At 36.2% G+C, this 14,423-nt stretch overlaps 1 protein-coding gene across 1 annotated transcript in view; it reads right to left on the bottom strand.

Annotated features, from left to right (window-relative positions):
- Positions 1 to 14,423, bottom strand: part of LOC150095550 (ribosome production factor 1) — a 77,789-nt gene that overhangs the window by 26,141 nt on the left and 37,225 nt on the right. The window contains exon 4 of the mRNA XM_090410164.1: positions 7,841 to 7,936. Coding sequence (XP_090266290.1) covers positions 7,841 to 7,936 — 96 coding nt within the window. The remainder of the gene's footprint in view (positions 1 to 7,840; positions 7,937 to 14,423) is intronic.

Genomic DNA, 14,423 nt, shown 5'->3' on the forward strand with positions numbered 1-14,423 from the left:
TGGTCCCACAGAAGGTTCTACTAAGGTAGAAGTGGAGGAATTTTTTGAGGCTTTAGAAAAAGCAACTGACACAATGAAAAAGGAAAAGTTGGTCCTTGTTGGGGATCTAAATAGCAGAGTAGGAAATGATTGTGAGACATACAAAAATATTTTGGGAAAATTTGGAGAAAAGAGCAAAGCTAATAATAATGGCAAATATCTGTTGGATTTCTGCTCAGGACATGGACTGGTTATTACTAACACCATGTTCCAACATAAAAATGTGCACAAATTCACATGGAGGGAAGAGGCTAGGAATAAGAAAAGTCTCATTGACTATGTTATTGTTGATAGTGATGTTTTCTCCCTGGTGCAGGACACCAGAGTGTACAGAGGATTTGACATTGGAAGTGATCACTATTTAGTCTTGAGCAGGATAAAATTGAATTTCATACTGAAAAGAATAACATGTAAGAAAGTTTTAAAGTGAATAAAAGTTGAGCAGCTCTCAGATGTGAACTGTAGACTAAAATACAGAAATATTATTGAAAAGAAAATGAAAGAGTTTGAGAACAGGAATCAAACCTTGGAGATTCAGTGGCAAACTCTGAAGGAAACATTGATTGATTCTTCCAGAGAGGCATGTGGTGAGGTTGTGTGCAAGGATAAAAAAATCAGAACTCCCTGGTGGACACAGGAAGTTAAAGAGGCAGTGAAGGAAAAGAAGAAAGCATATCAAAAGTTCCTGGCAAATAAGTCAGCTTTTACTCTTACAAATACAGAGACAAATGTAAGAAAGCTAAACAGTGTGTAAAACTAGCTAAACAAAAGTCATGGGAGGACTTTGGCAAGAATATAGAAAATAAATATCAAGAAGGTGGCAAAATATTCTGGAGGTTGTTGAAGAAGCTTAGGAATGGAGGAAAGAGTGCTGTAAAAGGAACTAGAGATGATAAAGGTGAAATGAAAACAGGAGAAAAAGATATCCTTGAAGTATGGAGTAATTACTTTGAAAAACTGCTAAATGAAACAAGCAGTGATGACAGCACAGTGATAAAAAACACTGACCAGGCATGCAGTCAGGAATACATATCCATACTTGAAGTAGAAAAAGCCATCAAAGGCTTGAAATGTGGAAAGGCAGCAGGAGTAGATGATATTCGACCAGAAATGCTGAAGTATGGTGGTATAAGAGTCTTACAGTGGCTGCACTGCATAGTTCAGAAAGCCTGGACAGAGGGACGAATTCCCGATGATTGGAGTAGAGCTCTCATAGTACCCATATATAAAAAGGGAAATAAAACTGAATGTGAGAATTACAGAGGTATTTCCCTACTGAGTGTTCCTGGCAAGATCTATGCAAGTATACTTGAGAAACGGTTGAGAAGAATTGTGCAAGAAAAGCTTGGTGAAGAACAAGCTGGATTCAGGCCAAATAGAGGCTGTCAGGATCAGATCTTCACTTTACGGCAAATAGTCGAGAAAGCATGGGAATATAACAAAGATCTGTATTTAAGTTTTGTCGATTTGGAAAAGGCATATGACAAGGTGCCAAGAGAGAAGCTTTTCAATACACTGCAGTTATATGGTGTCAATGGGGCATTATATCAAGCAATACTTAGTCTTTATTTGAGTTGTGAGTCAGCAGTTAGAATTGAAGGAAGTACAGGCAGATGGTTTAATGTTAAATCTGGTGTGAGACAAGGATGTACATTATCCCCTCTGTTATTCATTATCTATATGGATCACATTATGAAGGAATGTGGTATCCTGATATCAAAATTGGAGATGTTAATGTCAGCTCTTTGCTTTATGCAGATGATGTTATACTTCTAAATAAATCCGCTACAAGTCTGCAAGATTCTCTGACTAAATTGAATAGCTGTTGTAATAGATATGGTATGAAGGTCAGCAATAAAAAGACAAAGACAATGAAAATAGGCAGAATCATTGAAAATGTCAACTGTGTTGTGAATGGAGAACCTGTGGAACGAGTAAAACATTTCAGCTACTTAGGCACAATTTTTACTGAAGATGGTAAACTAAATATAGAAATAGACAACAGAATCAGCAAAGCTGGTATGGCGGGAAGTCAATTGAATAAATTCATATGGAATAAGAAAGAAATCAGTCGGAACACTAAATTAGCTGTATACAAGACAGTGTTCAAACCAATTTTAACTTATGGATCTGAGAGCTGGGTCAGAAGTAAAACACTTGACCAAAGACTAGAGACCGCAGATATGAGAGTCCTCAGAAAGATTAGAGGCGTGAACAGATGGCATCAATGGCAATATCATATTAAAAATGAGGATATTAGGAAAGAACTTGACATTGTCAGCATCCAGGAATGCGTTAGCAGAGCTAATCTCAGATGGTATGGTCACTTAAATAGAATGGGAGAGGAAAGGTTAGCAAAACAAGTGTTCTCTGCCAGGTTGGCAGGAAAACGACCCAGAGGAAGACCAAGATATAGGTGGATTGATACGGTACAAAGTGCCTTAGACGATAGAAATATAAGATCTGATAATGTTGGAGTTTTGACAAGTAACAGACTGACTTGGAGGAAAATTGTAGATAGGAAGTTAGTAATGATGTAATTTTTCATGTAGTACTGTCATATCCTGTACACCCCTTGAGGGTACATGGCAGGAATTTGATGATGATGATGATGATGACTATTCATATCAAAAGAAATAAAGCTAGAGCTGTTTTTGGCATATGTTTAAAAACACAATTTTGTTTGCCTAATTTTCTCATTAAAAAAGATCAATTATAGCAAAAGAAAGAGAAATAAAATTATTATAATTTAAAATATTTTTTGCAGTAAACTGAACTATTAACAGGAATGAAAACAATCTTGTGTACTGACATCAGTAAACTTGTATGGTTGTTAACAATTACTGTTAAATAACCAGTATACTAAAAAAAAGTTTGTTCAACTAGTTTCTCACGTACTTTGAGTATGCGAGAAATTAAAAGGTGTTGATACAAGAACTATTAAACATAACAGCAGGCTTAAAACTTCCATCTAAAAATATATAATAAAATGCAATGTTAAAAAGCAATAATAAACATATCATCTATATCATGTGCATACTTTGCTGTTAATTTGGAATGTGCATCATAACCTCACTATGTAATTAACACTCACACTGGGCTATGTCTTGTGTCAAGTTAGCAAGACACGTCATGGCACGAGCAAGTTAAAATGTTTTATGAAGGAGGGACATAACAAGTTGAGGAAGAGAGCTCTACTTTTGTAGCAGCAAGCTAGACACCAAATCATTCCAGCAGGTTTATCCCTGCTGAATAAACCTGCTGCGGATGTAGGGCTATTAATGGGCTGATGATGTACAATACATAACCTCCCAATCGAGTCGACCTAACATTCCCATGGTATGGTCTGTTTCCATAAATATAAGTCTGGCAAGGCAAGTATATATATGCCTGCTTTATAAATATATCTTAAATATTTGGAGGAAATGCTAACTAGATCTCCGGATAACAGACTTTCATCACCTGGTGAAACACTGCCCTGCTTATTTGAAGCATGAAATCACTACTATCATGCTTCATCTCCAGTTTCTACCCTTGATGGACATGTCTAACACACTGTTATTAATAAATTAGGGAGCCAGTACCGCCTTCATTTGAGGGAACAGCAGTATAGTGATTTTATCAGGCTGAATCTGATGGTAATGCATAATAAGGCTTTCTGATTAGCTGCTAATAATCTGTGCTGTTTACCCTTCCATGTTATGTCTGAAAGGACTCCAAATATAACAATGTGCAAGGGACACTGCTACACTTGAACTGGAGTCACTGTGAGAGTGATATGCACAAGTACCTCATCTCTGCTGCATGGCCCTATTCTGAAATTCTACACTACCTCAACCATAAAATATAACCAAACAAATACTTGTGTTACTGAGGATAGATATGTGCCTTCCATAAAAAAAATGAGAAAAATGTGCTTTTGTCAAATCAGGAATTCTTTACAAAAAGTTATCAAACCTTGAATCCCTACTTCATGATCTGCTCTGAATCAAGATCTCACTTCATAGCTTTCATCTGCAGCATTTGCTATTCTAATTCAGACAACCATGCTACCTTCTTTAACTAGCTTTCTCTAAATTTTAAGCCTAATTACACAAATAGTGAGATTAGCTAACTAGGAGAATTTAACATTCCTAACAGAAACTGGCCCCCCTTTCCTAACTTCACAGATCAAGCTGGAAAGGAAGCTGAATAGAACTTCTGTCCTTCCTTCCTTGCTATCAGGCATGATCAAATATAATTGTTAATCTACCAACCTGCATATTAGATAATCTTCATCATTCTTCAAACACTCTGGACCTTTTCTTAACTTGCTCTCCCTCCAAATACACTATAAATGTTTTTGCTCTTTTTGGCAACTCCAACCTTATCCGTATCTCAATTTCAACAGATTGTTCTCCTCCCAGCTAGTCTCATATCCCATGGCACTACAACTGTGCCAAGTGGGATGACTTTGGGATTTTTATGCCTCTTTTTTATGGATAAATTACTGTTTCTGCTCTTCTGATCCAAATATATAAAATAATCTTGACTGGAATGAGGGACTTTATTTCCCCATCCCAGTGCAAACCCTCAAACCTGTATCCAAGCCCTGGTTCTTTAAGAAACAGTGCCATTACAGTCCAAGATAAAAATACAGCATATATTTAGGTAGTGATAAATATTTAAGCACATGCTGTCATATCTCAATAATATATTAGTTAACAATTTTCACTCTCTCTTGCTTCTTCCAACAATCCTCTCTCTTACTACATTTGTCACTACTTAAGAAGCAAGAGAGGGTGAAAATTGTTAACTAATATATTACTCAGATATGACAGCACTAAGTTAAGAAGGAGGGGTATGACAGCAAATGATTCAATGTAGAAGAAATGGAGGAGAGTTTTTGGATGTGTGGAGTGAGTTTGATGGTAGAAAAGATTAAATGGACTGAGACCTAATTCAGTCAGGGAAATTAGATCATCATCATGGGAGGAATGATAAGAGAGAGAGAGAGAGAAAAATGTACACTTTGTATTTAGACTATTTGAGTGTGTCTGTAGATGAAAAAGAGAAAACTGCTCAACCAGAGTGTAGATATAAGTATATTAAAAAAGCCAGGAAGTAACTTATTATTGCTATTAATGAAACCTGGCTCTCAGACTTAGACATTTTATCTGAAATTGAAAAAGGATACAGTATTTTTAGGAAGAAGAGAAGAGATAGAAGGGGAGGAGTGGGAGAGGTTACTACTAATGATATCAGATCAGATAATTGGTGTCCAGTTAGGGATGAAATGCATGAAAGAAATAATAATAATAACGTCACATGTAGCAGTGAGTTTGAGGACATCTGGTGTGTTGAGGCTAACAGGATGAAATATACGATTGGGTAGAAGAGAGATCGTATGATAAGAATGAAGGAGAATTTATCGAGCTGTTGAGAGACAGCTTTTTCAAGCAGCATGTGAAAGATAAAATTCGAGATCAAAGAGCATGAGGTCTGATCATAGTGCCAAAAGGGGTCTTAATTAAGAATGCGACTGTTTTGCCACCAGTTAATGACAGTAATCATGCCATACTGACCTGGAAGTAGCTAAGTATATGGATGTCTCACTTAGAACAGGCAATGGAAAGATCTTCGGTTCAAATCCAACCCAAAGTAGTCATGTTGAGCTCTCTGGATGGTAAGATCTTCGGTTCAAATCCGACCCAGGACATGAAGAAGTTTTATGATATTTTCGGACAGTTAGCCAGTCTTATATGGTGGTAGAAAGGGGTTCCTTTCCTTTGGTCCTAGAAAATTTGATTTTTTTTTTACCAGACAGGCACAGCAGAACATGCAGTTAGAATTAACTATGCTATACATTAATGAGGTTCACATAAATCCAAATTTCTTGGCAACAGGTCAATGAGCCAAAGACATCAAGGAGAAGATGAAGGTTATATTTTTGACCATCAGAAAAAAACTGTCCTGAAAAACATTAACCAAAGTACAGTGCACATACTCTCTTTTAAATAAGTTCATTTCATGGATGCAATTTTAGGCTCTTTATATATTTTTCAGTGGTGTGCCAATATCATATCATATGCCGCTTTTTAGGTATAAGTACAAAATTTACCATTACTGCCCTATGGCAGCAGCTATTCTAATTTGTGCATTGTCTTAAATTATGAGGATTTCCCAGACCAGCTGCAATCTCATTACATACTCTGAGTTATCTGGATAGCAGAAGTCATTTTTATATATTAAAAAAAAATAATCTATAGCACAGTGAAAATTATATCTGTTAATGGATTAGCTCAGTATATCCTCAGGGCTTGAACTTCCTGCTAATGAAACCTCGATATACGAGGTGCTACCCAAATGTTTGGATAGTTTGGCTATAAAAAAAATTACTTAGCCTAACTTCTAGTTTCCTTCAAAGTAGTCATGTTGAGCACATATTCAAAATCCCAACAGTTTTTCCATGATTCCATGCATTTCTGGAAGTCCTCAAGTGTAACTATGTTGGCATGCCTTGTGATTCAGACTGGATCTCCTCAATTGTGTCAAAATAACCCTTTCATCTTCAGGAACAAAAAAGTCATAGGGAGCAAGGTCAGGTGAATATGTCAGATGGGAAATGTTGAACAATGAGTAATGTGCGGACAGGTGCATTGTCATGGGGGAGAACCCAGTCGTTGTTCTGCTTGTCTGGACATTTGAATTGAATGCTCTTCATTAGCCACTTCAAAACTTCACACTAAAACTTGTCAATGACAGTTAAATTGGAGAGAGAGGGAGGGATTCATAATGAACAATGACTTAGATGTAAAAAAAAAAAAAAAAAAAAAAAAAATCGAAGCACACAACAATGCACTGAACAGTCCTGTATGACAGTCGTACAATCTGCAAGGAGAGCCTTGTAAAATTCTAAGATTTTTTTGGTGTTATGTTTGTCAATGGTCATTCAGAATGCAGCAGATGTTCATTCATCCTTGATGCATTTGCATCTCAGTTTTGTTTGCCTCAGCATTATTACCAAATGCTTCCTTAAGCATTCAGGGAAGGGGGGGGGGATTCAATAGCAGTTTTTTTTTTTTAAGTTGAAGCAAACACTGATGCAGATTCTTTGCTCCTTAAATTCTGCCATTTCAGTTGGAGAAGAAAATCATCAAACCACTAAAAACATGACGTTACAGAAATGCACGTAACCCAAGAACGCAGCCTCTCAGTTTGCCAGCTGTTGGCATACTGATTCATAAATGGTACTGTTCATGCCTTAGAGCAGCAGAAGGCTGTACCACAACCAGTTCATTCACACTAATCCAATTCCTAGAACTTTTGGATAGCACCTCATAAAGGCTAAAACTCATTCAAAAATGACTCTTACTATAATATCAAACAGAAACTTCTCAAGAAGCATATTTTTATGAAGCAAATTGTGGCAAGGTCACTGTCTCCTATGTCCTGAAGATATCACATTCATGAATGTTTGTTAGCTTACACAGATGAAATATGGATGTAAACACAAATATATCTTCCTTCTGAGTAAAATACACTATTTAACACAGTGAAAAAACTAGCTACATCTTTTATTTTAGTAGTTCTTAAGTGTGCAAAACGATGCTTTAATACTATTTTGCTAGTATGCTTGAAAATAATTATCTTCATCTAGTATCAATGTATTTACTTGCTGTAATACTATCAGACCAAAAAAAAATAAATAAATAAAAATCAAGAAATAAATACAGAATGAGCATTCAGATAAATAAACCATAGCTTTCCAACATTCCAGAAACTTAACAGGAAATTTTACTATCGTATAGAACATACTTACCGAATGTGGATTGTCACTAGTGGTAATCAATATTTTAGGAACAGTTTCCCTGTTGAAATATGATGCCATCTCATCTGTCAATTCATCAAACTGAACCTAAAGTTTATATATATATATAAATTAGGTGACTATTTTACATGTACTCCACAAGAGAAATTATATGTACATACTCTTGTAAACTTTCCTGGCTAAATATCTCAGAAACAGAGACTACATGATATCTTACCATGTATAATATGATGTTCATTACCACAGTTAGGTTATATAATATTCTATTATAATTTAATTTTTATTTGACGTCGACTGTGCCATTTTCCATTCTACGTCTATCACGCCTTTGTTATTCTTTACATGTGCACCTTAGGCCTAACTTACATCTTCTACTTTACTCATTCATAACGATAATCTGCTACAGACCTCTTTATTAATCACTAATAATCGTTTTATGTTCCCACTGCTAGTGAATAACCTTTGTTATAAGTTTATCCACGATAAACAGGTTACCAAACTCACGCTATGAAATTAGAAAAATTTATTTGTTTATCGACTGTGCCACTCTAATTTGTAAATATAGCTTGAGAAATAAAGTATGGAACACAGGCAAGATCTAATTTAACTTACACAATCTTTTATAGCTAGTCGTGGCGATTTTTAATCAAAAAAGCTCGCAGGTTCGCTAATTTTTTTGAGACAGTGCATTGGCAATAGATCAGTCAAGATAGTTACACAAGCAAAACATTTTATTTTGATCCTAGTATGAAACTACAAATCACAATGTAAGAAAGAGAAAATCCCCTTCTCAATATTGTTAACTCATCTAAATTTAACATACAGTTATTCCTTATGTTCTAACTTAGCTAATCATCATTCATTCTCTATACAAAACTCAGATTCATTTCCCTTCATTTACATAACTGGTTACTTAATTATTGTACGCCCACACTTTGTAGAGCCGACCTTGGCAATGTGCCAAGAATAGTCAATTCATGCTGAAGGAGGGAAAGAAATAAAGGATGTAAGAATTGGTCACCAACACACAAAATCACGTGCTTTATACATACATTTTCCAACTGTCGGACAAGCAAAATAGTTACCACTTTAAGAACAAGAATTTTCATAAAAGAAAAGCTAATTTTTCAACATAATAATAAACAATCATCCCACGAAACACATTGATTACCCTATTATCGGAATGGATTCTCCTTCTTTTGACATGCACAAAAGTATCGAAGGGTCTTGCATCTGTGGGAAAAATACTTGTTTATTATTATTATTTGACACCTTCAGGGAGTCCAAGGACTCATCAAGAGAGGGTACTTGCTCTACAACTCTGTCTCCACCAACTCAATCCACCAACTGACCGCAACTACACCAATGCCATCTACCACCACCACCACCACTGGTATTTCTACAATCACAAACATCCATGCCCACGGCGAGATTCGAACCCACTATTTTGCTTGTATATCCTTGGAGAGCGGATAAGCTAACCACTCGGCGAGCCAGGCTAGCAACTCTGTACACTAGAGTGTACAGAGGATTTGAAATTGGAAGTGATCACCATTTAGTCTTGAGCAGAATATATTGAATTTGATATTGAAAAGAAGAGCATGTAAGAAAGTTTTAAAGTGAATAAAAGTTGTAGAGCAGCTCTCAGATGTGAACTGCAGACTTAAATTCACAAACATTATTCAAGGAAAAGATAAAAGCATATTGAAAGTTCCTGGTGAATAAGTCAGCTTGTGCTCTTAGAGAATACAGAGACAAATGTAAGAAAACTAAACAAATGTCACAGAAAGATGTTGGTAAGAACATAGAAAATAACAAGAAGGCGGCAAGATATTCAGGAGGTTGTTGAAAAAGCTCAGAAATGGAGAAAAGAGTGCTGTAAAAAGAATTAGAGATGATAAAGGTGACATGAAAACTGGAGAAAAAGATATCCTTGATGTATGAAGTAATCATTTTGAAAAATTGCTAAACAAAACAATCAGTGACAGCACAGTGGTAAAAAACACTAACTAGGCATGCAATCAGGAATACATATCCATACTTGAAGCAGAAAAAGCCATCGAAAGACTGAAATGTGGAAAGGCAGCAGGAGTAGATGATATTTAACCAGAAATGCTAAGTGGCTGCACTGTATAGTTCAGAAGTCTCGAACTATACAGTGCAGTATAGTACAGTACAGAGGGACAAATTCCAGATGATTGGAGTAGAGCTCTCATAGTACCCATAAACAAAAGGGAAATAAAAGTGACTGTGAGAATTACAGAGGTACAGAAGTGCTTATGCCAACAGATGCAAGACCCTTTGACACTTCGGTGCATGTAAGAAGAAGGAGAATCCATTCCGATAATAGGGTAATCAATCCATCTTGTGGGATGAGTTTGTTTATTATTACATGTCAGAAAATTAACTTTTCTTTTATGAACATTGTAGTTTTTAAAGTGGTAGCTTTTTTGCCTGTATAACAGTTGGAAAAGTTAACATATAAAGCATGTGATTTTGTGTGATCCAGTTCTATGAACTGTGGGCGTACAATATTTCCCTGCCGAGTGTTCCTGGTAAGATTTATGCAAGCATACTTCAGAAATGGTTGTGAAGGATTATGGAAGGCAAGCTGGATTCAGGCCAAATACAGGCTGTCAGGATCAGATTTTCACTTTATGACAAAGAGTTGAGAAATCATGGGAATATAAATCTGTATTTAAGTTTTGTAGATCTGGAAAATGCATATGACAAGGTGCTAAAAGAAAAGCTATTAAAAACACTACTATAGTTGTATGATGTAAAAGGGGGCATTATATCAAGCAATACTTAGTCTTTATTTGAGTTGTAAGTCAGCAGTTAGAATTGAAGGAAGTGCAGGAAAATCTGGTGTAAGACAAGGATGTATATTATCCCCTCTGTTATTCATTATCTATATGGATCACATTATGAAGGAAAGTAGTATTAAATCTAATATTAAAATGGAAGAGCTGAGATTAACATTAGAAACATTAATCTCAGCTCTTTACTTTATGCAGATGATGTTATACTTCTAAATAAATCCAGTACAAGTCAGCAAGATTCTCTGACTAAATTGATTAACTGTTGTAATAGATATGGTATGAAGGTCAGCAATAACAAGACATAGACAATGAAAATAGACAGAAGCATTGAAAATATCAACTGCATTGTCAATGGAGAACCTACAGAACAAGTAAAACATTTCAGCTACTTAGGCACGATTTTTAGTGTGAAGATGATAAAATGCCCGTGTGTGAGGATGATAAAAGGGGCATTATATCATTGCTTGATATAATGCCCCTTTTACACCATACAGATTATTCAGTGCCTTAAAGTGGCTTACATTCATCCATCATCATCATCATCAAATTCCTGCCATGTACCCTCAAGGGGTGTACAGGATATGACAGTACTACATGAAAAATTACATCATTACTAACTTCCTATCTACAATTTTCCTCCAAATCAGTCTGTTACTTGTCAAAACTCCAACATTATCAGATCTTATATTTCTATCGTCTAAGGCACTTTGTACCGTATCAATCCACCTATATCTTGGTCTTCCTCTGGGTCGTTTTCCTGCCAACCTGGCAGAGAACACTTGTTTTGCTAATCTTTCCTCTCCCATTCTATTTAAGTGACCATACCATCTGAGATTAGCTCTGCTAACGCATTCCTGGATGCTGACAATGTCAAGTTCTTTCCTAATATCCTCATTTTTAATATGATATTGCCATTGATGCCATCTGTTCACGCCTCTAATCTTTCTCAGGACTCTCATATCTGCGGTCTCTAGTCTTTGGTCAAGTGTTTTACTTCTGACCCAGCTCTCAGATCCATAAGTTAAAATTGGTTTGAACACTGTCTTGTATACAGCTAATTTAGTGTTCCGACTAATTTCTTTCTTATTCCATATGAATTTATTCAATTGACTTCCCACCATACCAGCTTTGCTGATTCTGTTGTCTATTTCTATATTTAGTTTACCATCTTCAGTAAAAATTGTGCCTAAGTAGCTGAAATGTTTTACTTGTTCCATAGGTTCTCCATTCACAACAACAGTTGACATTTTCAATGATTCTGCCTATTTTCATTGTCTTTGTCTTTTTATTGCTGACCTTCATACCATATCTATTACAACAGCTATTCAATTTAGTCAGAGAATCTTGCAGACTTGTAGCGGATTTATTTAGAAGTATAACATCATCTGCATAAAGCAAAGAGCTGACATTAACATCTCCAATTTTGATATCAGGTTTAATACCACATTCCTTCATAATGTGATCCATATAGATAATGAATAACAGAGGGGATAATGTACATCCTTGTCTCACACCAGATTTAACATTAAACCATCTTCCTGTACTTCCTTCAATTCTAACTGCTGACTCACAACTCAAATAAAGACTAAGTATTGTTTGATATAATGCCCCATTGACACCATATAACTGCAGCGTATTGAATAGCTTCTCTCTTGGCACCTTGTCATATGCCTTTTCCAAATCGACAAAACTTAAATACAGATCTTTGTTATATTCCCATGCTTTCTCGACTATTTGCCGTAAAGTGAAGATCTGATCCTGACAGCCTCTATTTGGCCTGAATCCAGCTTGTTCTTCACCAAGCTTTTCTTGCACAATTCTTCTCAACCGTTTCTCAAGTATTCTTGCATAGATCTTGCCAGGAACACTCAGTAGGGAAATACCTCTGTAATTCTCACATGCAGTTTTATTTCCCTTTTTATATATGGGTACTATGAGAGCTCTACTCCAATCATCGGGAATTCGTCCCTCTGTCCCGGCTTTCTGAACTATGCAGTGCAGCCACTGTAAGACTCTTATACCACCATACTTCAGCATTTCTGGTCGAATATCATCTACTCCTGCTGCCTTTCCACATTTCAAGCCTCTGATGGCTTTTTCTACTTCAAGTATGGATATGTATTCCTGACTGCATGCCTGGTCAGTGTTTTTTATCACTGTGCTGTCATCACTGCTTGTTTCATTTAGCAGTTTTTCAAAGTAATTACTCCATACTTCAAGGATATCTTTTTCTCCTGTTTTCATTTCACCTTTATCATCTCTAATTCCTTTTACAGCACTCTTTCCTCCATTCCTAAGCTTCTTCAACAACCTCCAGAATATTTTGCCACCTTCTTGATATTTATTTTCTATATTCTTGCCAAAGTCCTCCCATGACTTTTGTTTAGCTAGTTTTACACACTGTTTAGCTTTCTTATATTTGTCTCTGTATTCTGTAAGAGTAAAAGCTGACTTATTTGCCAGGAACTTTTGATATGCTTTCTTCTTTTCCTTCACTGCCTCTTTAACTTCCTGTGTCCACCAGGGAGTTCTGATTTTTTTATCCTTGCACACAACCTCACCACATGCCTCTCTGGCAGAATCAATCAATGTTTCCTTCAGAGTTTGCCACTGAATCTCCAAGGTTTGATTCCTGTTCTCAAACTCTTTCATTTTCTTTTCAATAATATTTCTGTATTTTAGTCTACAGTTCACATCTGAGAGCTGCTCAACTTTTATTCGCTTTAAAACTTTCTTACATGTTATTCTTTTCAATATGAAATTCAATTTTATCCTGCTCAAGACTAAATAGTGATCACTTCCAATTTCAAATCCTCTGTACACTCTGGTGTCCTGCACCAGGGAGAAAACATCACTATCAACAATAACATAGTCAATGAGACTTTTCTTATTCCTAGCCTCCTCTCTCCATGTGAATTTGTGCACATTTTTATGTTGGAACATGGTGTTAGTAATAACCAGTCCATGTCCTGAGCAGAAATCCAACAGATATTTGCCATTATTATTAGCTTTGCTCTTTTCTCCAAATTTTCCCAAAATATTTTTGTATGTCTCACAATTATTTCCTACTCTGCTATTTAGATCCCCAACAAGGACCAACTTTTCCTTTTTCATTGTGTCAGTTGCTTTTTCTAAAGCCTCAAAAAATTCCTCCACTTCTACCTTAGTAGAACCTTCTGTGGGACCATAGGCACAAATAAGTGTCATTGTCCAGTTCCCCATTCTCATATTTGCCCACATTACTCTACTTGAGACTGACTGCCATTCAAGAAGATTAGCCTCGTATTTTGTGTTGAATACTATGGCTACTCCTTCTTTTCCTTGATTGTCATTGCCTGAATATAACATTTTGTATTTATTGCTCAGAAAGATCTCACCAGTTTTGGTCTTTTTTGTTTCAGTCACCCCTATTATGTCGATCTGGTACTTATCTAATTCCTCAGCTAGCTCCATTTCTTTGCCATTCAGGCTTCTTACATTGATAGTACTGATCTTTAACTCTGGTGATGTTGAGTTGGGGTTTGTTTTCAGATTTGTTCCAGTAGCTGACTTTTCGCTGTTCGCCCTGGTTCCCTGGCGAAAACAACGGGGGCCTTGTTTAACCGGGCGACGCCCCAGCCGGCATGAAATTTTGTCACGTTGTACCATCATTTTTTATTTTGGTTTAACCAATAAGAATACAATTTGGTCGGCTAAATCCCAAATTGCCAGCCCATCCTCGTTCGTTCAGTATCAAAGTAGATACCCAACAG

This window comes from Typopeltis vanoorti, chromosome 20 (genome assembly GCF_054136105.1).
Source record: "Typopeltis vanoorti isolate ZY-2024b chromosome 20, IOZ_Tvanoo_1.0, whole genome shotgun sequence".
NCBI classification, from domain to species: domain Eukaryota; kingdom Metazoa; phylum Arthropoda; class Arachnida; order Uropygi; family Thelyphonidae; genus Typopeltis; species Typopeltis vanoorti.